Source organism: Crassostrea angulata, chromosome 3 (assembly GCF_025612915.1).
Source record: "Crassostrea angulata isolate pt1a10 chromosome 3, ASM2561291v2, whole genome shotgun sequence".
NCBI lineage: Eukaryota > Metazoa > Mollusca > Bivalvia > Ostreida > Ostreidae > Magallana > Magallana angulata.
This window is the reverse complement of record NC_069113.1, coordinates 3486499-3511087: the sequence shown is the minus strand read 5'-3', so window position 1 is coordinate 3511087 and position 24589 is coordinate 3486499. Positions and strand designations below refer to the sequence as shown.

The window sequence follows — 24589 nt, the reverse complement described above, 5'->3', positions numbered from 1 at the left end:
ACAAATCTAAAGCACGCCAAATTCACATAAATTAGCAAAACATAGTTTCACAGTCGATAAGCTAGGTTTATCGGCTGTTAACTATAGTTTACGGATCCTAAACTATAGTTACCGACGTTAATCTATATTTCACATCTGTAAACTATAGTTTACGGATCCTAAACTATAGTTACCGACGTTAATCTATATTTCACATCTGTAAACTATAGTTTAAGATTGCAAATCTATGTTTTTTCTGTCTTAAAAAAAACACGTTAATAATAGATTTTGCTAATAAATATAGATTCACATCTGTAAACTATAGCTTACATTCGTAAACTTTAGTTTAGAGTTGATAAATATAGTTTCACGATTGTGAAACTATATTTATCATATAAACTATGTTTTACAATCGTTAATTATAGTTTTCGGTTCTAAACTATAGTTAACTGTCATTTATACCATGCTTTACAAACGTAGAACTATGTTTATCACATTTTTGTGAATTAGGCGCCTTAATGTCTAAATAATACAATTTGCATTCGTGAACTATAGTTTTGAGTTGTTAATCATAGTTTCAGAATTGTGAAACTATATTTATCAGATAAACTATGTTTAACAATCGCAAATGATTGTTTTCAGTTTTAACTATAGTTTACAGATGTGAAACATAGACTATCGCGTTAACTATAGTTTACAGACGTGAAATATAGATTAACGTCGTTAACTATAGTTTTCGATCCGTAAACTATAGTAAACATAGTGAAACTATGTTGAGCTCATTTTTGTGAATTTGTCTGATAAATGTAGTTTCACGATTTGTGAAACTATAATTAACAACTCTTAAAGGGGCATGGTCACGATTTTGGTCAAAAAATATTTTTTCGATTTTAATGTTTAAAATGCGTCAGTAAGGCATTTTAAAGAGGCAACCAAAATTTAAATGCCATTTGTTGAGTTATAAGCGAGTTACAGAGCTTACAATTCCTCGCCATATAAACAAAGCTTTTGTTTACATTTTGAACGTTAAAGTGAAAATTCCAGTTTTAGACCTAAAATGAATGTGTTAATCCTTAGGAATTGTTTATTTATGCTTAAAATGAATAAGGATATAGACAAATCATCTTGAAACATATTTTTTCTGGTATATTGAACCTATGTAAACATAAACAGGGCACGAGCCTTGTTTACATGACAAAGAATTGCGATCCCCAGTATGGCCCCATCATAATACGAGAACCATGTTTTGAGCAATGAATCTACACTTGGGGGGAACCAACATTTTTCTAAAATGAAATTTGATCAAAGTAAAAAAAAATCTCTTTAAAAGTACATTTACACCAGTACTATTTTTTTTAATTTGTAAAGCTGTTTGGGTCAGGGTCTTTCTTACCCTTGTGATAAATGCATCAAGTCAATTTCCTTTTAGCTTTTTCAGAACCTCCAAAAGCCTTTACATATCTTTATGAATTGTGAAAGATTGCTTTTTACAATGCATCATTTAAATCTTTAATATCTTGTATTGTGAACAAGGGTTGTACTGTATACAGTACAGTAAAACTTGTTTAGTACGAACACGGATATAGCAAATTTTCGGATATGATGAATAATAATGAAATTTAACACCTTTATAATGAATTTCTTTACATTTTAAAAAAGTTTGAACTACCATTTATCGAAATATTTTTAATGAATTTATCTTCATATAATTTTTTCAATATTAAAGGTAACAAAGTAATGAATATTTATTTTAATCCTTAATTAGCAAAAAATATAGTCTGGTGAAAGAAAACATGTATATAGTGAATTCGCTATAGATATTATTACGAACTCATTATACGGATATAACGAATTACGGATAAAACGAAGTAATTCCATTGGTCCCTAGTACATCGCTATAACCGAGTTTTACTGTATATAATAATCACTCTCACACTTCTCGCATACCCACTTTTTCATCCCATATTATTGTAATACTCAAAGTAATAAAGATTTGGGTAGTTGCTTGTGATAATTGTGAAACTAAATACCTAAGCAGTAAAACTACAATCCATGAAAATATACATGAATATCTTGTACTTAACAGGCATGGGCACGATTACTCAAAAATGTAATCGATTACTTAAGGGAATTTTGTGTAATCGATTACACTTATTTTTGTCTAGTAATCGATTGTAATCGATTACTTTATAACATGTAATCGATCATTAATCGAATACTTTAGAAAAATTTCATTAAAATGTGCATGGTACATATCATATAAAAGCTATTCAAGTTAATTAGATTTTAGAGTTAAGGGGGTATTTTTATTATGAATGATATGAAAATTTGAGACTTCATATTTCAATCTTCATAAAATAACATTTTATAATTTCTACTGCCTATTCAAATGTCAAATTATAAGCAATTATATAAAGCTCTGTCATACAAACAAGTTTTTTTTTCTTGGGAGTAAACGAGTTTAGATGAAATCTTGACCTTGCACCTTTAGCCATCATAATTATTTGGTTTTTATTGGTAATACGAGAATTCAATTTTATTGAAATTTTATAATTTTTAAAAATATCATCGGAAATATGTAAAGAACTTTTATGCAGCCTTGCTTCATGATTTGAATGAATTGTGTTTGGAGCTTGTAATTGTTTTGATTTTTAAAATAGATCCTTGTTGGGGCTATTTCAATTGTTATCTAAACATGATTAGGGAGGTCACACCTCATTAACTGCTTTCTGGATTCCTTACCTGACAAGAACAAACACACTTACTGACAATTACACACCCTTTTGTATCTTTCTCTGGCAAAATAGACACAAAATATAACTCTCTCTCTCTCTCTCTCTCTCTCTCTCTCTCTGATAATTGTCAGTAGCTTAGTGGTTTTTCAGAGCCACACTATGTTAAAAAATTCTGCAAAGAAGTGTGAAACACAGAGTAAACTGATTACTGATTATCTGATTATGTAGTCAATGACATGTCAACGAATATTTATATTTTAAGTGAAAGTGGAAAATTATAAAAATTAATATAAACAATTTTATTCAATGAATTGTATTATAAACACTTGAAGAGTATTTTTTCATACAATAAGTGCTTCACAATATTTTTATGTAAAGAGTAATCCAAAGTAATCGAAAAAGTAATTATAATTACACTGACCTTTTTAGCTGTAATCTATTAAATTACGATTACAAGTAATCGAAAATATCTTCGATTACAGATTACTGTCGATTACTTGAAAAAGAGTAATCATTACAATCGATTACGATTACTCGATTACGATTACCCCATGCCTGGTACTTAATCATGCAAGTGGAGATTTATAAAAATAAACATCTGGCTTTGATTAACAGGAGTCTTGCGGTTGAATGACCCAGCACTTTGTTGTGTCATGAACAGAATAAAGACTGGATTTGTTTTTGAAGACGACAAATGATAGGAATTGAAGTCTGTTAATGAACAAATACAAAAAAAATTCTGATATTTCTTCACACACAAATAATGTGATCAGATATACAGAGATTATGATAATCATCTTTACATCAAAGCTTCCATGTTTCAAAACACAGATAAAACAACCGGTATCCAAACTGAAAAACGAGTATCATTTCTTCTTTTTGGTGCTGTGAAAAGTTTGTGTTTTAGACTTGACAGAATTGATGAGAGATGAAATGCTCTCTGAATCTGACTTGCTGAATTTTGCTGATTGTCCAGCACTATATTTGTCCATTTCTGCCTTTCGTTTCTGACCACTAGCACCCCCTGCCTTTGCTGTTTTTCCTGATTTCCTCCGATGTAGCTTCTCTTCAATAATGGCTTCCATGGATTTGGTTTTTTTATATTCGGGTGCTGAAGGATCTATGTTGTAATGATAAGAATCATAAATGGCACCAAAGCGGTCATCCTTCACATCGATCTGAAATAAACATTTAAACAAATTTAGGCAACATCAGACAAAATATTATGTCATTCTGGCAGATATCTACTATCACATAATCAACAGATCAAAGAATACCAATTATTTCAATGCTTATAGTTTTTGTTAATGGAAATTTTAATTTTAACGATTCAGAAAAAAATCAACATTTAGCAGATTTCTTCTATTCTATTTTCAGGGGACTGGTAATTTTTTTTCAATATATAAAACCAAAGTTTAATGCATGGGTAAACAAAATTTCTTTACCATGTAAGGTTTTAAATCTCCAGAAAAAAACAAACTCATACTGGACATGTACCTGTATATGTACTCACCATGAAAAGTAACCTGATATTTGAGAAAGACTACTACGATTCATTTACAATTCAACCTATAACAACACTGTACAAGTAATAGGAGGACTATGGTACCTGAAAGTCGTCCCCTCCTTTTGAGTCCTGAGATGGCTTCTTCTTTTTGGTGGACTCTTTCAGGATTGCCTTGAGATTGAAATGTTTTCTGTCGTCTGCTTCCTCCTCCATCATCAGGAGCTCTAGCTCACCCTGCAACAGTCAATAGATCATTCCGTTCTCAGTGAATCAAAACAGATTTAAAAGGGTACAGACAAATTACAGTACATGAAATTCTGGTGAAAATAGAACATGTATAGAAAAATTTAGGTGAACAGAATACAGTGGTAAAGTGGTACTGAAACCTACAGATGATAATGGTACAAATGGTACAGAAAAATATGGATGGTACAAATGAAGACGGTACAGAGATAACACTGCAAACACATTACAGATTTTAATTCAGGTTGATTTACATAATTCACATTGTTTATCTAATGGTTCTTATTGGAAGATTAAGACATGTAGCATTGTCTCCCCCAGAAAATCACTACTGTGGTTTCATTAATATTCAAGGGTATCAATTTTCGTGGATGAAGTGAATTTCACTGTTTCAATGATAGGTAAATTCGTGGCCAATGACCCTATCAATACCAAATGTTAATAGAAATTGCACTTCGATGAACATCAACTAAACAATGAAATCCACGAAAATTGGTATTCAACGAATATTGATGAAACTACAGTAAATATTCATAGTTCAAGTGACTGATCACCAAATACCATTACCTCTGCCTCCTTGTTGATGGGTTTTTGATCCTTTTTCTTCTTCTTCTCTTTCTTCTTGGATTTTTTAGACTCTGTAAATATTGGTAATATTGGTGATGGCCATGTTTAAAGTACACCCAACTTTAATCAACTAAATAGATATTTTCATTAGCAACTACTATGTTTATTAATTCCTTTTAAAAGTCTTAAACTAAGCAATAAAGCACAATACCGGTACTTGTTGTATGCAACATACCAATGCTTTCAGTCTTTAACTAACTAATAAAACACAATATCTGTATGTAACATTAAATACAGTATTTTTAAAGCTGACTAGCACTTCCCAGTTTACACTAGTGACAAACATCTAGTGAATGATTAAAACATTACACAAAATGGAGTAAAATGTAAATAAAAAACATTTCCCCACCTTTGGGTTTCTTCTCCGTCTCTTCGTCACTGTCCAGATTTTGTTTGAAGAATGGATCATCAGCCGTGTCGATAGGCAACTCATCGTCACTGAATGCGGCGGGCTCTTCCTCAGGGGCCTGATCACTGGTCACCTACACACACACACACAAATATACATTCAACAATATACATGTACTTTTTACTTCTTTAACAATAAAAACATATGCCTCAGATCTTAACATCAAGATATATTTAATCTAAAATAATACTTATTTCCTTCTCGAGGACAGGGGAAAAAAGACAAAGAAAAAATTGACAAGCTAATTGATTTTAGAGATGAAAAGCTTTAGACAAATCAACGTGGCATACTTTCTTCTATTTTTCTACATTAGCCGGGCTTTAATTGAATTAATAGAGTTTGACTGTTAAAAGTGTGGCTACCTTCTTGTTCATCCTCTCCTCTTTCTTCTTCTGTCGTTTCTCCTTCTTCTTCATCAGGTACTGTTGCCATGGTGTTTGGTCCTTAGTTTTTTCCTTCTTTTTCAGTATTTTTTCAGTAGTTTCTTTTAACCCTGTCAAAAAGATAAACTACGGTAATGTCGCGTGTATAACGCTCACTTTTTTCAGTCAAAATTTGATCAAAAGTGGGGTGTGTGTGTTGTACATAGGACAAAAATTTTACCCCATTTTTTCAAGCCGGGATTCTTGATACCACGGGAGTAGTGACTGCTGATATATAGCGCGTTATGCAAGTTGTATGAGTGTATACATAGTAAATTTACTGCATAAAAAATACCTTATTCTTAGGGTTTTTTTTCCATGTATTGAAATATTTATCCTCTCTTAACACTATTTATTGCATCAAAAGAGTTAAGATATCTCCTGTGTATTTGCCATTACTGTTGACTTGGCGCGTGGTCAATGTTTGTTTAACAATTTCCGGTGTCAGAAGCATGCACCTGTCTCGTGTCATAATTCACAGGGTGTTTTCAAGTGCATGTAGATAAGCAATTACATGTATTCTGATTTATTAGTCCCCTACCGGATTTCACCGGAGGGGACTATAGCTTTCCTCTGCTTCCGTCAGTCCGTCCGTCTATCCCACTTCAGTTTTCCACACTTTTTTTCTTCATGCGTTTAAGGAATAATATGAAATTTGCTGAACAGCTTCAAAATGTCAAACTACAGATCAAGTTTACACTTTTGTAGCGTCTGGTTGACATATTTTCGAGAAAATAAATTTTTTATATTCCAATTTTTTAATGTTCGGGTTCGATATTCTGCAGAACAGTGCATTGTTTTCGTGTATTGCTTATGTAATCCTCTTAGAATGCTTGTTAAACTTAATTACTTTGTGTCCAGTTATGCAGTTAAATGTTATTGCTTTACATAGACACTGCTAAAAATACATCGATCATTTGTACGACTTGATAATGACGATATACGACATACATACGTTTCTTCACAATGTTTATTTCAACAACAATCAAAAGGGTTTGACTATAATTAATCAATTTAATAATTTCTTTTGATGTTGTTTTGGTTTATATCTGCAAACATTATTACTTTAAAGCACGAAGCTCGTTTGTCGTTCTTCTCTACGTATGATGATCTTCAACTTCTCTGAAGTTGTGTAAGAAACTCTTTACGAAGTGTCAAATGATTTTTGATACCGCCCATGTAAATCATGTCGTCCTTTTTAAGTAAAATTGTAAGAACTTTGACTCTAAGATCGCTTGGGCCATGTTCCGATCACAAAATTACAGTAATTACGCTTGGGTTATAAAATCATCATTAAACATCAATAGTTATTTGGGAAAATGGCGGCCGTCGATTTTCAATGTCTGTGCTATGTTCCGATCACAAAATTAAAGAAATTGCACATGGATTATAAAATTTTCATGAAACATGGATATTTTGGGTGGAAATGGCAGCCATTGATTTCACCATTTTTTGGGTGCGTGTTATACATAGGTCCTGCTGTTTTTTCGCCATTTTTGGTCAACTTTGGGGGTGCATATTATACACGAGTGCGTATTATACACGACACATTATGGTATGTCAGTATACAAGCAAAAGGTCACAAAAACTACCATGTTCAGCTTCATCAACATGAGTTTAAGAAGCTCTACTCACCGGGTTCCCAAGTCACTTCCATTTCCACCTCTTTCTTCTTCTTTCTAGTTTTGTCATCATCCAATGACTGAAGCAGACTGCGGTATTTCTGAATCTGGTTCTCTTCATTGTCATCTTCGTCATCATCTTCATTGTTGTCTTCACCAACTAATGGCTTGCCATCATCTGTAATACATAATTTCATTAATTAAGTTGGGTAAACAATGCAGCACCTTTATACACATGTAATAGGATTTCTTTCATGGTGGTCAAAAAATAGATTTCCTGGGTCAAGTGCAAATTAAATTTTATGTTTCATAATCATGTACCGATAAAAATTTTTTTTATCCATTTCAGACACAAATGTTTAAGTTAGTGATGACATTAAGATATTAAACTACTAAGTGTTACAAAGATTCCCTTTCCATATCTATCAGTAAATCACTACAATCTGTGAGGAAGAAGTTGGTAACAGTACCATCGTCTGCCTCTTCCTCAGAGCTAGATGCAAGGAATGCCTTGAAGTCCTCTTCGTTGACATCATCTGTCTTCTTTCCACTTTGAGACGGGTTTCTCATGGTCACTTTGATTCGGTCCTGGTCTGTTTCATCCCAAGTTAAATTAACCTGTTTATTCAAAAGGGATTTTTGATTACATAAATGTTTTAATTGGGTATATCCCTTTAACTTTTCTTAGAATCGGTAGGACAACAAAGTAGTGCCTTTAAGCAAAATAGTTCTTATACTTGCAGCGTGTATAGACATTAATTGGAACATTTTAAATCAGAATGCTTGACACATAAAAGCAAGTGTCAAAATTAAATTACCATTTGAAGGAAAGAATTAAAATTGCTTGTTGTTCACCCTTTCCAAAACTGTGAAATTCCCTACTTTTACTTTCATTTTCAGAGTTTTTCAAAACAGATGCACCTGCCGGAAGAGGAATCTAACTTCACACCACAAAATTTTAACAGGAGAGAGAAAAGTTGATGAGCTTTTATTCAAGAGAATTTATTCAAGAATGAATGAATCATTGCTGAATGAAAATTAGGGCCGGAGATATGAACCCTAATGTTAACATTACCACCTACGGAAAATGCATAAGTGGACTATACTCAATTCAGTATTCACTACTAATATACCTAACTACATATAACCGAATAATTTTTAAGTTCAGTGATACATATAAACTTTTAGTTTATGAACTTTAACCTTTAGGACTGACCTTTGACTGAGCCAAGGCAGAGGACACAAACAGTGTGGGGTCGTAGGCTGCTGGCATCTCCAGGCACACTGACCGGGGCTCCTCTGTGAACTCCATATCATCAGGAATAAACCTTAAAACAAACAAATACACCCTTTATGTAATGTAGGTAAGGTTACAAATTATAGTACAAAGGTTCTAATCTGACAAAGATCCAGGAGTTAAAACATCAGTATGTCATTCAGTGCTGTACATTCTGCAAGATTTTATAAGACCCCATAACTACCGTATTTTTCGGAAACTAGGTTGATACTTTTTTTTCCTGGCACATGGACCTTGCCCTATTCATCGCTTTGCCCTATTTATGTTTTTTTTTTTTAATTTGATATGAAATTTTGCAAAAATTTATGCAAACCTCCAATAAAATCATGAGTGTTTACTATAATACTGCTTGAATTTCTGTGTAAAAATAGTATGGATTTTAATCAATATACTGTAGTAATTTATCATATAAACAAATTAAATGTGAATAAATTTATTTCTTCTTAAATTTCTTACTTAGAAGGCTGACTGAATCATCTTTCGATCATTATTACAATGTAGCTGTCATGCATTTTGATCGTGTGCTTACGATAAACAGGAAATCCATTTCGCATGGTAAAAGTAAAATGAGAACCGTACAAAGGGTAATTAAGGGGGGAAAATATCACCAGGCAGAAATAAAAAAGACCGATTTGTTTTTATAATAGAATACTTGTACAAGTTTTTTTCTGTGTATTCAAAATAAAACTTTCGATGAAATCTAAGCCAGGTGTCTCTGAAATCAGTCTGGGTAGCGCCTACTTTGTTTATACACAGTTAAACTCTTGGCATGTGCTACTCATGCCCGCAGGCTTCGATAAGATCAGAGGCTGACTCGTGTGTATATACACAGTAAAAAGTCACACAGAGACACAGGGTTGCATGTGCTACCGTAGTCATGCCTCCAGGCTAGGTTACTATCCCCCGGTTAATACCGGTTTGTACACATGGCAGGGAAGTAATAAAAATCGATCTTAAATTAATCCAGCCGTACTGAATAAATTGGTTTGAAAATTTTGATGCTATTTCAGACATTTTCTTACGATGTTTTTAAGAAATGCATTTTATTTCCCTTTTGTTTGTGAAATAAGATTAAAGGTTACTATATAATAATGTTATTGGTTTAAACCATTTATTCATTCGAACTAGCAGTAATTTTTCGACCAATTCTTCGAAGTCAACCTATTTATACTTTTTAAAATTTTTTTTGCTAAAAACAAGCTCCTTCGACCAATTAACAGGATCGACCTAATTTTCAAAAAATACGGTACATCTCAGTTTTGTTTTGTCTTTGTTGTTGACCTGAATAAATTGAGTAACTACAGAGTTTTAAAAGCATTAGGGCTACCTGAGATCGAGTTTTGTTGAGCTGGACTCGTACTCCATGCCATCACACTCCTCATAAATCTTGCTCGCCGTCTCTATGGAGTCTGTTTCCACGACAGCATAGAAATATTTCAGTCTGTTCAGCTGGTACTGCCTTAACTTCTCTCTGTGATAGCGAGTACCTGATGGAATATATAGCACACTAAAAATCCTGGAACATTTAACTATGGGCCAACCCTCAGTTTGTATAATGTGATAAATCTCCAGTATCATTCAGAGATACTTCATTATGATATTAAATTCCATGAGCAGTGACATTCAGAGAGCTTTAAATGACATAAGATGGCTGACCTTGGGCCTCTTCATATTCCTCCTCTTCCCCCTCCCCCTCCTCTGCCCCCTTTTCTAGCTTGATCTGGACAAGCTCTGTGGGCCCAGATAGAGCCTCCTCTTTCATCCTCTGGAGTCCAAACTCTGAAGGGAACACCTACCGATGGAAAGACAATCACTAAATAACATTCCACAAAAGAAACCATACTTAAAGACATTTTATGATTTCAAAACTACATATGTAAATGTTAGACAACTTTAGAAACAACATTTAACATACATTTTTTCAACATTGCTTACTTTAAAGTAATGAAGGAGAAAACATATACCAGTATCAGAATATGTAGGTGAGAAATTAAGTGGCCAAGTAATGCTTGAATTATGATTACTGATAAAAAGATTTCTATTATAGTAAGTAGGATTACAAAATATATAAGACACAGGTGCTGGTGATTATCTTACCTTAACAGATTGGATGCTTCCCCCTGTTGGAACAAATGAGTTCAGCGTGACAAAGATATCCTGGGCTTTGATGCGGTCCCAGTCCATGTTACACACTGCCAGGCGGCGCCCCAAATCCTCAGCAGCGGGGACATCCTTGTCCAGCTCTCCCCAGTCATGTTCAAGCTCTTCTGTCAAATAAAATGCACATACATTACCTATAGATGATAAACAAATTAATAAGTTTCAAAGCCCCCTCCCCTAACATTGTCCAGCTCCTCTGTCAAATAACGTAACACATTCCTGTATTTTACAGTAACAATTCATATAAACAACTTAGTTTCAGATTAAGGAATTCTTTGAAAAACTTATCTTAACTGTGCAGCCAGAGATAAGCCTCTTTTGTTTACGGTAGTTTGCCGATTCATACCTTCCTCTCCCGCCTCCTCTTCACTGTCCTCGTCCTCGGAGGATGAGGAGGTCTCCACATTGCCCTCTCCTCGGGCCAGGTCAGGACCCTCTCCGAGACCTGAAAATACAAAGTTAGTCCTTGTACAAAAGCAAAACCATTTTTTATCTAAAGTATACCTTAAATAAGTGTATTGATCGGTAAGGATGGTTGTTGCCAAGAAAAGCTCTATATAAAGATATAAACATAAATGAATTTTCCTTACTAAATGACAGTTTTGGCCAAAAATCATAGTTCATCTAAATTTCTTAAGTACTTCATGTACAAATAAATCCTGATATTTCAATTTTGATGGGCTAATAAAAAATTGAGATGCTCACATGATACATATACTGTATACATGAAAGTTTACAGTGATTAGGGCGTCTGACTCACTTCAACATTCAGAGTATTTCCATAATATGTTAGTGCTTCAAATATTAAAATTTTTATTAAAAGAATAATTTTGTTTGGCCCAATTATTTTGTTTCTTTTTGAGAAGTCTAAGTCTCAGATTGATAAGCACACCAGAGTCATTACTGTCTGAATCTTCCTCTTCCTCCTCATCTTCCTCTTCATTGCTATTCTCTTCTTCATCTTTCTCTTCACTGCTGTTCTCATCTTCATCTTCTTCATCAGTGTCTGACTGATCAACAGATATTTTACCCTAAAAAAAAAACAATGATGTGTTCGTTTCATACTTTAAACAAACCTTTTAGAAAAAGTATAAATTCCAACAAAGATAAAAGGGTCTCATAGTATTCAGTGGTATAAAATGAAACAACTGAATTACATTTTAGAGAGAGTAGGTAAAGCAATAAATAACAATAGAGCCAATGTATTCAATTCATATTGGATATGATCTCAAGTAATTTGTCTCATTTATTCCAGGCCTACCTTCATTTTATTTTTCCTCTGTGTTGCTTTGCCCTGAGCTTCCTTTGATATTGAGACTTTCCCTGCTTTGGTCATCTTTCTTTCTATCACCTCCTCGTCTTCATCTGAATCACTATTTCCTACAGGTTTTATGGTTTCTATCTGTGTCTTTGTTTTCTTGTTCTTTTTAGACTTCTTTTTTCCAACAGTTTCACTATTTTCTTCATTGGGTGAAACAAATTTGGAACCTTTCCTTTCAGTGTCAGTTTTTGAGCTTGATTTTTTAACGTTCTGCGAGATTTTTGATGACTTTGCTTCCTCTTCATTGTCACTCCCTTCTTCCTCAATATCACTGCTATCTGAGAGTTCATAATATTGCTTCAGATTTTCGTTTGTTGTGACGTTCATAGGTTTACCTCTCTTATCCACAGAATACTTCAGTTTAAAGCGCTTGTCTGTAAACATGTCTTTAAAGCGCTTGTCAATTTTAACTTTTTTCTCATGTTTTGGCATCCGTCGAAACCTTGGATCTTTAGTGATGTGGGAGAAGCGAGAATCTTTACCCACTCCGTCCATGGTCAACTAAGGAATAAATGTGCAGTTTTAAAACAATGACAATAAACATAATTTGGCAAATTTACTTACGGGGATTTCAAGCTCTAACCACAGGCACCTGAATTTTTATCAATCAGTCGCTTAATAAGTCATATATCAAAAAATTCTACCCCTACTATATATAAATACACCCTTGTGTATTTATATATAGTAGGGGTAGAATTTTTCGATATATGATTTAACCAGTGTGTGAACAGTATACATGTACTGATGAAATATCATCGTCATTCAATGAAAATTGTGGACTTTTCACATCAAAATTAAATACATATAATCATCGTAGACTTAAGGAAATACTAACTACCTTGGCTTACCAATTAATAATTTTTTGGCCTTTAATTCAGAGTTATTGACAATATTTTCAACCCAACACGTTTTTGACAATTTCAAGTAACTCGTCCCTACAACCATGATAACGTTACTTCTCGAATGTGAACAATCATAAAATTATATCAATTTCAAATTCGATATGTCTTTAAATCATTTCAAAGAGTGATATTTTTTTTATATATTTTATCTAAAAGTTAAGATGATAGCTGGATAAAATATAGCTAGTTATGAGAATCAACACAGTACCACTTACCAATTAACTAATTTGCCACCTCTACACTTCCGGTAAAATGTAAAATGTTGTAAACATTGAAGCCGAATAAATATTTTGGAATGTCTGGTTTGACGAGTGGGTTTATTGTCGAATTTCTAGATGAGGGTTAAACTCAGAGTTTTCTGAAATCTAGGTAATGGTATGAAACGTTTTACTGAAGTAAAATACATTTTATGTTGTTGTCAATGTCACCACGAACATTGTAATACTCTGAATAGGTTCAATACTGCCACGCTCCTACTGGCACTAGCTAGTGGGTTAACCCTTTAGTCCAGTCGGTAGAGCGTTGGTTTTTACTGAAGGGTCCCAATTTCCAGCTTGGGTGTAGCTCTTTTCTCTTCTTCTATTACACATGTAAGATAACCTTACATAATAGTAATAGGTACTTTCATTTTTTTCTTTAACAGACTTCAGGTATTTATAAGATGGATAAAGCATCCCGCCATGAGCTCCTCAGGATAGTTGAGGGACAACAAGAGAAGTTGGCGAAATATGAGGCTAAACTAAAAGGTTTGAGAGCTAGATCTCAATCAAGTTGGGCACAGGCCATTGTGTGCCACTTTTTGCTGACTTGACTCCCTTTTGGTGTTTAAATGTTTAACGCTATCCTTATTTAACCTACCAAGCGGGAGTCATTTTTGTTAATTTTTTTGTGAGGAAAATCTGCATCATATGTTTACCACCAGGGCAAGTTTATATCTGGCAAGTGAACATCATTGATTAAAATCTCTTTTAAAGTCTATTAATATCAGGTTTTTTGTGATAAGATATTGATTCAAAATAAAAGGTTGAAATAAAATGCATTTAAGAAGTCACCAAAAAATCAATGTATGTATGTTTTAGAAAGAATAATTTTAATGAAATCAATAAATACATTCCAGAACTTTTTATTTGTAACATTCATTGGCAAATGAAAAGTACCGGTAGTTGTTTGTTGACATATACCCCGGTATTTGAAATTTAAAATATCATTATTCAGATCTGGTTGTGGCTTACAAGGGTCTGGCAAAAGAAAAAGAAGCACTAGATGCCAGCTTTAAGGTTCTGTCTCAAAAGAAAAAAGAAAATGCGACATCACAATCTGAACAAAATCATAAGAATGAAGATGAAAACGTGTCAAGCGAGAAGCAGAACCAGTTTACAGATCCACTTCAATCAGCCAGCAAGGTAATTATGAAGCCTCATATCTATGTTCGTTTGATATTCTGACTGCTGATCATGGTACTATGTACATAGTTTATTGTACCAGTAATGCAGAGAACTGGAAGTTTGTGTCTAGAACTTCTATTGTGTGTATAATTGCTGGTTATGAATGTTACTTTTTTCTGCATAATTATGTATTTTAAAACTAAGTTGCTCATAAAACATTTTACACCTTTAGTTTTTCACTCTTATACTGGTTTGTGTATGATGTAACATTTATGTGAAGAGACCTTTATTCAGGCTAGTAATCTGCCTATTATTACAGTTCGTTGTCGATTGTAAGTTTGTGACTGTTTTTACAGGAGAGTGACACAGAGGAAAAGTCAGACACAGATTCCAGGGAGTCGGACCAAATTAAAACCCTCTCAGAATCACTGTTTACACTGACTCAGGAAAAGTCGAAGTTGGAGGGTGTATACCTCGCAGACAAAAAACGATTACTGGTTAGTTTCTTTCATTTAAAGTTTTACATCATGGAAGCATGGTGGTCAATATTTGGTGTATCCAAATATTTTCAAACTATCTGAATTTGCCTCATTATCATAATTGACATCCACATGTATACTACTGGCAGCCTGGTAAAGCATTGATTCGATCACACATTGTCAATCCTTTTAAGGTGACACAGAATATATTATTGGGACTTGTCCCCTTCAGTCACATTTTTGCTCACACTGGGACATCCCCCAAGTGAGAGAGTGGATTCTAATTCAGAACTTTGTGTGATAAAAGACCATATTGTTTGGTTCTGTTTTAATACTAAATTGAAGAGGTCTTACATTCAATTGTAAGGCAATGCCAGGGCTATCTAATATCTAGGATTAGCTCATGGATGAAATTTTCTTCCATCACATCTGTTCATTTTTTTAGATTAGAAAAAAATTCAATAGCTACAGCTGTACAGCTCTCAGATAAAATAGATTCAGTGGGACAAACAAATATTGTGTTTACCACAAAACTACAGTTTTGCAGCTTATTGGATTAGAATATTTAATGACTGAATTTTTTTTCCAGCAAGAGAATGAGGATCTTGTAAAGAAGATCAATGAAGAAAAAGAGAAAGCCAACACTGAATTCAAGCGACTGGAAACCCAAATACATGAGGTGAGTGGCAAGTTTTTCCAGTTATGAGGTGATAGAGTAGAATCACACATAGTCTGTTTGTGAACATGTAACAGTGTTAGATTATATTGATCAAAGAAGAAAGTCCATGTATTAAAAATTTGTCACTGGATTTTACTGGTAAAATCATTGCACTAGAATAGGAATTTTACATGAGAATTATGGTGATGATACATGTAATACAACTGATGAATGAGTAATGAGGCTGCAATTCCTACAATCAATTGAATTAATTTCTACAACATTTTTGTAAAGCTGAAGATGCGTATTCGTGAGCAACAAGCAGAAAGGGAAAAAGAACAAAATGATCATGCACTCATGTTACGGGAACTTCAAAAGCTCCTGGCTCAAGAGCGGGCATCAAAAGACCAACTAGAAAACCAGGTCAGTGTATTGTATGACTTTGTGGTAGTCAAATTATGAGTCAAATCAACTGATCTACGTTATAGCTGTGAACCATTTTTCAATTTCCAGATATCTGTCTAGTTTATCAATACATAAGCCAAACTTTTATATTGATTTTTTTAATTTTCTGGTAATTAAAAGACTTAACTCAAATACTATACTTGTCATTTAATTGTTGTCCAATATGAAGTTCTTGTAAAAAACAATTAAACAAAGGTTGCACTATAATGTGAATGAAATCTTCACAACATTTAAATTAGGGGTGTTCTTTGCCACTGAAAAATTAATAATTTATGCAAGAGCTGAAATATTCATATTTAGAAATTGACTTCAGAAATACATTCATATTAATTTTCTAACAAATGATCCTCAGTGGTTTACTTTATCATTTATCCTTGTCTACATTGTGCCATTGTGCTGTCAGTGGTTCTTTTCTGGTTCATATTTATTTATCTTTATAGGTGGATGATCTCAAGTTTGCACTGTCAGAGAAAAATCAGTTATTACCAAGTATGTCTCAATCTTATGAGAAAAAAATATCGGACTTAACAACACAACTTAAGGATGTAAAGGAGCAGTTAGGGGTGGAGAGAAAGAAAGCAGAGAGGCCCCCCGAGGGACTGAAACAACTACAGAACGAAATGTCTACAATGAAGGTACATGTGTATATACGTGTATCAAAGTAAAAAATAATGCGATATTTACAGAGTGAATGTTACGATAAAATCATTACATAAATTTTAAATTCATTTCAGAAAGAATACCAGCTACAATTACTGAATGAACAGAAGAGGAGCTCAGAGGCTGATGTAAAACTGGATAGATTCCGTCAGGAAAAGGAGAACCGCGTATCGGAACTGGAATCCAAAATCTCAGAATTGTCAGACATGGTGGGGAATTATGAAAGGTCGAAAGTCCAGGACCAGCAAACAATACACAAACTCAAGGAGCGCATGTCACAGCTAGAACTGGAGAACACAGCTCTTACAAAGTCTGTGGGACAGGTTGGAAACTATGATGAGGAGTGGAGGAACTTAGAGGCAACACAACTAGGAGAATTGATTGTGAAACTTCAGGGATATCTTCATGATGCAAATCAGAGAACAGCAACCCCCGTCTTACTTGAGGGTAAAGTTCACAATTATAAATGAGGACAGCAAAAGCAACTTCTTTTAACATACATGTATCTGTATACTTACCTGTTATGTTGATTGTAGGGTACTTACACATACATGTACTGGGATAGAAATTTGACAATTCAAACGCATAGTGCTCCCTTAGATAAGAGCATTTTGCTTTTGGAATGTTGAAAAATGTTCTACATTGGATACTGGTATCTTTCATTCATTCATCCTTTTGATTAGTCTTAGTATTGATTTTGTTTCAGACTTGCTGCAGGACGAGGAAGGACGGTGTCCAAAATGTAGCAAGCACTTGGAGGAGCTGGAAAGTGTGAAGGAAGAGTTTGAAAGATACAAACTCAGAGCTCAGAGTGTGCTCAAAAATAAAAACTCAAAGGTAAATAGACTCAGAGCTCAGAGTGAGCTCAAAAATAAAAAAAAAACTTAAATGTAAATACACAAAAATAAAAACTTGAAGGTAAAATGTGAAAAGAATTCAAGATAAATAGACTCAGAGCATAAAAAAACAACTTAAATGTAAATAGTCAAAAATAAAAACTCGAAGGTAGAATGTGAAAAGAATTTAAGATAAATAGACTCAGAGTGAGCTCAAAACTAAAAACTCTAAGATAAAATGTGAAAAGAACTCAAGATAAATAGACCTAAAGCTCAAAGTGCGTTCAAAAATAAAAACTCAAAGGACAAGTTTGAGAGGGGTATAAGATATATAAACTCAAAATTCAAAGTGTGTTAAACTACAAGGTAAATTTTGAGAGAATTCAAAATGTACAAAGTCAAGGCCAAAATAAAAATGTGGGGAAAAAAAAAAATAAGTAAGAGGTAAATTTTGATAAAAATAATCCAGTAATCATTTATTTTTATACATTATGAATCAGGATTCAGGGACCAGCAAAGAAGTGGAGACATTGAAAACTCAAGTGAATGAACTAAGAGAAAGAATTAAAACATTGCACATGCAACATGAGGCCCAGGTAGAAAAAGAGAAACAGAAAGTAGAGACTGCACACAAAACCTTGGTGTCTGTGCAGGAAAAACATAAAGCAGACATCCTCCACCTAGAGGCCGAGTACCAGCATCAGAAGAGTGAGCTGGAAGTGGAAATTCGTAAACAGCGTGAGAGAACTGTGTCGCTTCTGGCGGAAAAAGATCGTGACATTGAAATGTTAAAGGCGTCTGTGCCCATCTATGATGAGCGTTTCTTTGTACAGAATCCCCCCGACTCGGGGGCATCAGCAGAACTGCCTGGAGGTAAATCAGAGGAAGAGAGGGCGGTGTCACGACTGCTGAACATGTCCTCTCTCAGTCAGGGGGACTCCAATCTGTTCTACAGGCAGGAGGTGTCCCGCAAAGAGGTCGAAATCAACGCACTGCGGAAACAAAAACATGAACTGGAATCTGCCCTGAGAGAACTCCAGTTGAACAGTCATTCCAAAGAGGAGTCTCTAGCTGAACAAATGGAGATGTTGAAGGAAGAAATCCAAAGAAGTGACAGGTGTAAAGCAAGGGAAGGTGCCAATCTGGAGTATCTGAAAAATGTGACATATAAGTTTCTGACTAGTTTTGATCCGAAGGCCAAACAACAGATGCTGAATGCTATTACCACTATTCTACAGTTCAGTCCTCAGGAAAAGTCTGTGGTCCACACACAAATGAAGAGTTGGTGGGCCGGGACATTATGATCAACAAGTCATAGAATTGTGGGTACTTGAGGGCAGGGCCCTGTGGCAATCAGCAATGGACACGTTTGAACAATCAGTACCCATCAGCAGCTAGCTGTGGGTTGGGACTCAGTGGTCATGGCTGTTGAATTCCTTTCATTTTATCACGGTTCATGTATTATATTTTGTACCAGTTTTCTGGTTGTTCTAAGAAATGTGATTTTACATTCTATGGTAAGGTTGGTGTATTAAAATTTAAGTGTACATGGAACATTACATAGATTTCACATCTGTATGAACTATAATACAATTCAGAAATATGATTATAATTACCTAGTAATTTGGTAAATCTGCTGGAAAGTTTTTGACACCATTGGTTTACAGACTACATTTTATTATTTAATTACTACATTACATTTGTCAAAGTCTGGCATTTTCAAGGACCAATCACCAGGCTTCTATATTTTATAATTCAATAGAAATCATGAACACTGAATAGTGCAAACCCTTAATAATTTATATCTTGTCACTTCATCCCTGTAATGGGACTATAATAGGGTGCTAGGATGCTTTCTTTCAAATTAATTTTCAAAATTATATTGGCTATACGCCACTCTTCAGTGTTTTATTGGAAGCTTTTCTGATCCTTTTATGTACATTTGTGTATATGTATGATATTCCATTATTTAACATATGAATATTTAAATGAAATAAAGAGCAAATTTTACTCTTGACAGAATTAAGAATTGTGTACCATAAGTTGAAGGAGTAAAACCCCTGTAAGAATAAGGATTTTAAGAGCTGTTATTTATATGTAAGTATGGTGAATAAGTATCCCTCCCTAAAAAAAGGCAAGTTTGACTAAGTTATAATGTTGTTGAACAGAGAAGCATAATTACATCATCTGAATCCATGCCCGTAACCATCATCAAACTTGTAAAATTAGTAATTACGAAAAATAGATCTCACGCCTTGGACAATCTGGCAAACAAAATTATCCCTCTGCATTATAGTGTTGTTTATTTGAACAATGTGGTTCATGGACTCACGTTATGTACCGGAACCCTACCCCTCATTAGACAGCCATGTATTCCTGGTTTCTAACATGTAAAACAAATTATCAACCTGCATTTAAAAAAGTATGGTCACATTTTGAGCTGAACATTCTTAGCTCACCTGAGCTGAAAGCTCAAGTGAGCCCTTCTGATCACATTTTGTCTGTCGTCCATCTGTGTGTCCATCTGTCCGTAAACTTTTCACATTTTCAACATCTTCTCAAGAACTTCTTGGCTAATTTCAACCAAACTTAGCACGAATCCTCCTTAGGTGAAGGGGATTCAAAGTTGTGAAAATTAAGGGCCACATCCTTTTTCAAGGGGAGATAATTAGAAATTAATGAAAAATTTTGAGAATTTTCCAAAAATCTTCTTCTCAAGAACTATAAAGCCTGGAAAGCTGAAACATGTGTGGAAGCATCTTCAGGTGGTGTAGATTTAAAGTTGTGAAAATCATGACCCCGAGGTGTAGGATGGGGCCACATTGGAGGGTCGAAGTTTTACATAGAAATATATAGAGTAAATCTTTAAAAATCATCTTCTCAGAAACTAATCAGCCAGGAAAGCTGAAACTTGTGTGGAAGCATCCTCAGGTAGTGTAGATTCAAAGTTGTGAAAATCATGACCCCTGGGGGTAGGGTGAGGTCACAATGGGGGGGGGGGTGTTAAAAGTTTTACTTAGGAATATATAGAGTAAATCTTTAAAATTCTTCTTCTCAGAAACTAATCAGCCAGATGATTCTTTATAATTGTTAAGACTTTGGCTCCAGGACAATTCTTTGGCCTCACAAGAAGGTTCAGAGTTTGATGTAGCTTTATATACCATATATAAACAATTGTTAAGGATCTTTTTGAGAACTGCAATACTCAACATGTGATATGACTATAAAATCACCCTGTTAGAAAAGGGACTAATGATTATAAAGATAAGAATATCCAGGGTGAAAATTGGATTTTATTTATACAGGATCTACATGTATTAATGTATATTGTCCAGATAGTTTGTATTATGACTCCATTAAGCTGATTTTATCATACCTATTGTTCCCCAGGTGATCGATGTGGCCCATGGGCCTCTTGTTTGATTTTATTTTCCAATATGCTTCACTAGTCAACCAGTGTCATGAATTAAGTCAAAGACAAGATGTACAATATTCTTTGGTTTGTCCCAGTACTGGTCAACAAAGCTTACTGTGATACATATGTATCTTTTAGTTAAAACAGTCACATCTATTTTTGTTTTTTTCTATTGGTTTTCTCAAATCAACAATTTTTTAGGTTAACAATAAATAGAAAGACATGGTTTTTAATTAATGAAATAATTTCAAAAATTGTGAGTTCTGTATATCGCTCGGAACTTTGCATTGAAAATTTAAAAAAAATATTTTTTGTTACCTCAAACTATGACAATGTCCATTTTATGAGAAAAATTGGAAAAATCAAGCATTTATTCTTTTATTTAGGTATGTTTATTATCTTCATTTGAAAGATGCATGCATGCTGTCAGTGGTAATACTAGTATAAATAAAATGATACTAGCAAAGTTTATATTCACATCGTGACTCATACAACATCTATAGAATACAAAACGTATATGATACAACAAGTTAACTGAAATATAAATCTAACTGATTAAAAAATATATATTCATGCAGAACTACATCATAATAATAACACTCATTCTACGTACGTAGAAAATTTCTGTTAATTTGCTGTAAATTACTCAACAAACTATATATACGTGTTCAACCTAAATACTCTTTGAAGTGCACTTCAGTTATATTTAGAAACGGATATATATATATGTATATCTGTGTGTGTGTGTGTGTGTGTGTGTGTGTGTGTGTGTGTGTGTTAAATGATGCCCAGATAATCTCTTCATATTTACAAAAAAAAAAAATGTTTTTGTATACATCAGTGACTCTAGATCTCCTTATCTGAAAACAAAACTATATAAATGTATGATAGAATTAATGGTCCAACAATTTTTAGAATTGTCAAACATTTTAGAATTATAGTAACATGTCAACTGAGTTTTTATTTTATTGTATTTATTTATTTTTTAACAAGGCGTTTTAGTTTCATCGTGTACGTAGTCTATTAATAGAAAAGGGGTTTTTCAAACTGACGATCAAGGAGTCCCCGTTCGCCCAAACACGCGATCTAGGCTGACTCCCGAGGTCTTCCGAAGTAAAAACCTCGGAAGGCCTCGGAAATCAACTACAAACCCATTCGGCGCACCTCGGCCGGTTAGATGAGGTACGAATCTGCCGAGGTGTGCCGAATGCGTAGCGGAATCAGCCGAGGATTGCCGATTGACAAACCATGCCCCCCGCTTATCTATATATAGACATGACGTTAACGTGACTGTATAAAAAGCATGATTGCACCACGGCCGAAAATAATCCGACGTGAACTGCACAGAGATAGTCGTATGTGAATTTCTCATGTTATTTTTGTATATAGCTATTAAAGGTTGAAATAATAGTAAAATTTTACTAGAGTGTACAAGTGGGCATTCGTAAAAATTTTTTTTACCACTGGTTTGATTGATTAATTTGGAATCAGGATGATTGGGGAAGAGGGTATAGAAAGTGTTATATTGGTGTTTAGGATTTTACCTAAGGAAACCTTTGTTCTATTATATTGTGGTGGGGATATATGAAATAAAAAGGAAAGTCTTCTGTAATTTATTCTTTTATTACCTGTCCTATATAATATTTTCATAAATTCAAATTTATAATTCCAGCTAACAGCCTTGCATATATATGTATAGTATTTTCTTTTCTAGACATTTTCTGGAAAAAGCAATATTGGACAACAAATTATGTTGAACAGGGGTTTATTGTCACATTCAACTGATACATTTACTGAGAAAATGGAAGACGTAGACACCGACTTACAAATCAGCTCCTCACAGGACAGCCTCATGGAGGCTGCTCTTGCTGCCCTTGGTACGGGGGATATGACCCCACTGGTGAAGGAAGAACTGAAGTTGACCATACAGTCGCGCCGCCTGGCGTCAGGGAAGGGAGAACTACGCGTCAACTTTGAACCCCCTACCCAGTCAGAGGTAAGATTTTATTCTGTGTTGTGTGTGTTTTAGATATTCTTCAAAAATCAGAGTTAATAAGTTCACATTTTATTGACTGTATTTCAATTAATTTCAGTTAACAGAGGAAGAAAAGGTTAAGGTAGACAGACGGCGTGAACAGAACAGAATGGCGGCCCAGCGGTTCCGTCAGAAACAGAAAACGTTAGGGGATCGAGTACAAAAGGTAAGAACTATGTATATTATTAATCGGCTTTAAATTTTGTATTTTTTTCGTAATTACATCATAGGAATGTCCTATTTAGTGCCATAATTATTTTGTGTTTGAATTACAGCAGGTCCGAGGTCTGGAGACTGACAACACAAGACTTAGAGCAGAGTTGAGGCTTTTACGGGAGGAGAGAGACGATCTGAGACGGAGGCTGACGGAACACCTGAAGGTCTGCCCGGGGGTGTCCCTGTACGTCGTCAACACCTGACCCACCCATCAACCAATGTTCACATTCATACGCCAAATATGGAGAAAAGAAAACGAACAAAAAATAACGATATTGAGTACCCCCTCCCTCCCCTGTAGTGGAGTATATCAGCATAATACATAACCTACATGTAGGTGTGGTGTGTTCATTCTGTACAAGTTGTGCCATGTTTTAGAACAAGACGGATCAGTTCATTGTTTCACGGAATAACATAAACATGTGATTATTTAACTCTTTGATGTAAAACATCATACACTGTCGATTTTTGTCATGAACATGTGAGCATGTATCGAATCATCGAGAACAGTGACGCAATGTAACCATATGATTTCACAATAAATATTGCAAACACTTATTTTCTTGTGTTATTTCTAATCATTTTTCTTTACTTCTGATTAAATATTATAAAAGATAGTTGCTTTAACTAATAAATACCCCTGCTGAGTGTACTAGTATCTGATGGGTACAGTGTATATATTTCTTGAGTGCTCTTACTAATTGTTCTGTAAACTACTCGGAAAAGAGTGAAGTGTCCTTTCCGTTATAGTTAATTTTATCAAATGTCCTGTTATTTATTTTAATTGTCAGATGAAATAAAGTATATCTGAAGAGTAAGAAATTAAATTGTTTAACTAATGAAAGTCAAATTATTTAACGTTGTTAATATAATACTTTTATTAGTGATTACAATTTTTAAAAAATCAAACGGAACAAAAATGTTTACCCGATATGTAGTAAGAATAAACGAATAAATAAATAAATAAATAAATAAATAAATAAATAAATAAATAAATAAATAAATAAATAAATAAATAAAAATAAATAAATAAATAAATGTTAACGACCGTTGAAAATATAATATTTTAACTCGTGTGCTGACAATTTAATAGTCCACCTCATCTTATAGATTTAGGGAGATGAATTTTTAAAGTAAGGTTTCAGTCAAATGTGGCACCGCGACTTTTGCCCGAATTGTCATCATTGTATCTTTACCTAGATTTTGAAACTCGTCA

The 24589-nt window shown here is 34.1% G+C and overlaps 3 protein-coding genes across 5 annotated transcripts; 2 read left to right on the top strand and 1 right to left on the bottom strand.

Annotated features, from left to right (window-relative positions):
- Window positions 1–1475: 1475 nt before the first annotated feature.
- Window positions 1476–13257, bottom strand: LOC128178173 (ESF1 homolog). 3 transcript variants are annotated; one of them, XM_052845213.1, is made up of 15 exons: window positions 13171–13257; window positions 12263–12823; window positions 11894–12032; window positions 11348–11446; window positions 10939–11108; window positions 10498–10633; window positions 10169–10328; window positions 8761–8872; window positions 8015–8162; window positions 7558–7722; window positions 5863–5993; window positions 5441–5573; window positions 5032–5102; window positions 4324–4455; window positions 1476–3892 (listed from the first exon to the last, which is right to left on the bottom strand). In XM_052845213.1, the coding sequence occupies exons 2-15, from the start codon at window positions 12815–12817 to the stop codon at window positions 3581–3583; spliced, it is 2463 nt and encodes an 820-aa protein (XP_052701173.1). In that variant the 5' UTR covers window positions 12818–12823; window positions 13171–13257; the 3' UTR covers window positions 1476–3580. The 3 variants fall into 3 exon arrangements, with proteins under 3 accessions (XP_052701173.1, XP_052701175.1, XP_052701174.1); XM_052845215.1 differs by having other exon boundaries at window positions 11906–12032; XM_052845214.1 differs by having other exon boundaries at window positions 13161–13181.
- Window positions 13258–13457: 200 nt separating this feature from the next.
- LOC128178231 (GRIP and coiled-coil domain-containing protein 1-like) lies at window positions 13458–19722 on the top strand. The gene is made up of 10 exons (XM_052845291.1): window positions 13458–13593; window positions 13868–13970; window positions 14440–14627; window positions 14966–15106; window positions 15678–15767; window positions 16041–16169; window positions 16652–16846; window positions 16946–17318; window positions 17578–17708; window positions 18208–19722. Exons 2-10 carry the CDS (start codon window positions 13886–13888, stop codon window positions 19009–19011), a joined length of 2136 nt encoding a protein of 711 aa, XP_052701251.1. The 5' UTR covers window positions 13458–13593; window positions 13868–13885; the 3' UTR covers window positions 19012–19722.
- Window positions 19723–22435: 2713 nt separating this feature from the next.
- On the top strand, window positions 22436–23931 carry LOC128177445 (transcription factor JunB-like). The gene is made up of 4 exons (XM_052844156.1): window positions 22436–22477; window positions 22837–23118; window positions 23216–23323; window positions 23433–23931. The coding sequence occupies exons 2-4, from the start codon at window positions 22873–22875 to the stop codon at window positions 23574–23576; spliced, it is 498 nt and encodes a 165-aa protein (XP_052700116.1). The 5' UTR covers window positions 22436–22477; window positions 22837–22872; the 3' UTR covers window positions 23577–23931.
- Window positions 23932–24589: the final 658 nt, after the last annotated feature.

What these genes read in the sequence shown, in the direction of transcription:
- LOC128178173 (XM_052845213.1), bottom strand. Translation starts at nt 12,817, where the DNA reads ATGGACGGAGTGGGTAAAGATTCTCGCTTCTCCCACATCACTAAAGAT. An exon ending in CTGCCTTGGCTCAGTCAAAG is followed by an intron (nt 8,163 to 8,760) that starts GTCAGTCCTAAA and finishes TTGAATAAACAG; the next exon opens with GTTAATTTAACTTGGGATGA. An exon ending in GACGGAGAAGAAACCCAAAG is followed by an intron (nt 5,103 to 5,440) that starts GTGGGGAAATGT and finishes CAATATTTACAG; the next exon opens with AGTCTAAAAAATCCAAGAAG.
- LOC128178231 (XM_052845291.1), top strand. Translation starts at nt 13,886, where the DNA reads ATGGATAAAGCATCCCGCCATGAGCTCCTCAGGATAGTTGAGGGACAA. An exon ending in AAGACCAACTAGAAAACCAG is followed by an intron (nt 16,170 to 16,651) that starts GTCAGTGTATTG and finishes TTATCTTTATAG; the next exon opens with GTGGATGATCTCAAGTTTGC. An exon ending in AACCCCCGTCTTACTTGAGG is followed by an intron (nt 17,319 to 17,577) that starts GTAAAGTTCACA and finishes ATTTTGTTTCAG; the next exon opens with ACTTGCTGCAGGACGAGGAA.
- LOC128177445 (XM_052844156.1), top strand. Translation starts at nt 22,873, where the DNA reads ATGTTGAACAGGGGTTTATTGTCACATTCAACTGATACATTTACTGAG. An exon ending in AACCCCCTACCCAGTCAGAG is followed by an intron (nt 23,119 to 23,215) that starts GTAAGATTTTAT and finishes AATTAATTTCAG; the next exon opens with TTAACAGAGGAAGAAAAGGT. An exon ending in TAGGGGATCGAGTACAAAAG is followed by an intron (nt 23,324 to 23,432) that starts GTAAGAACTATG and finishes TTTGAATTACAG; the next exon opens with CAGGTCCGAGGTCTGGAGAC.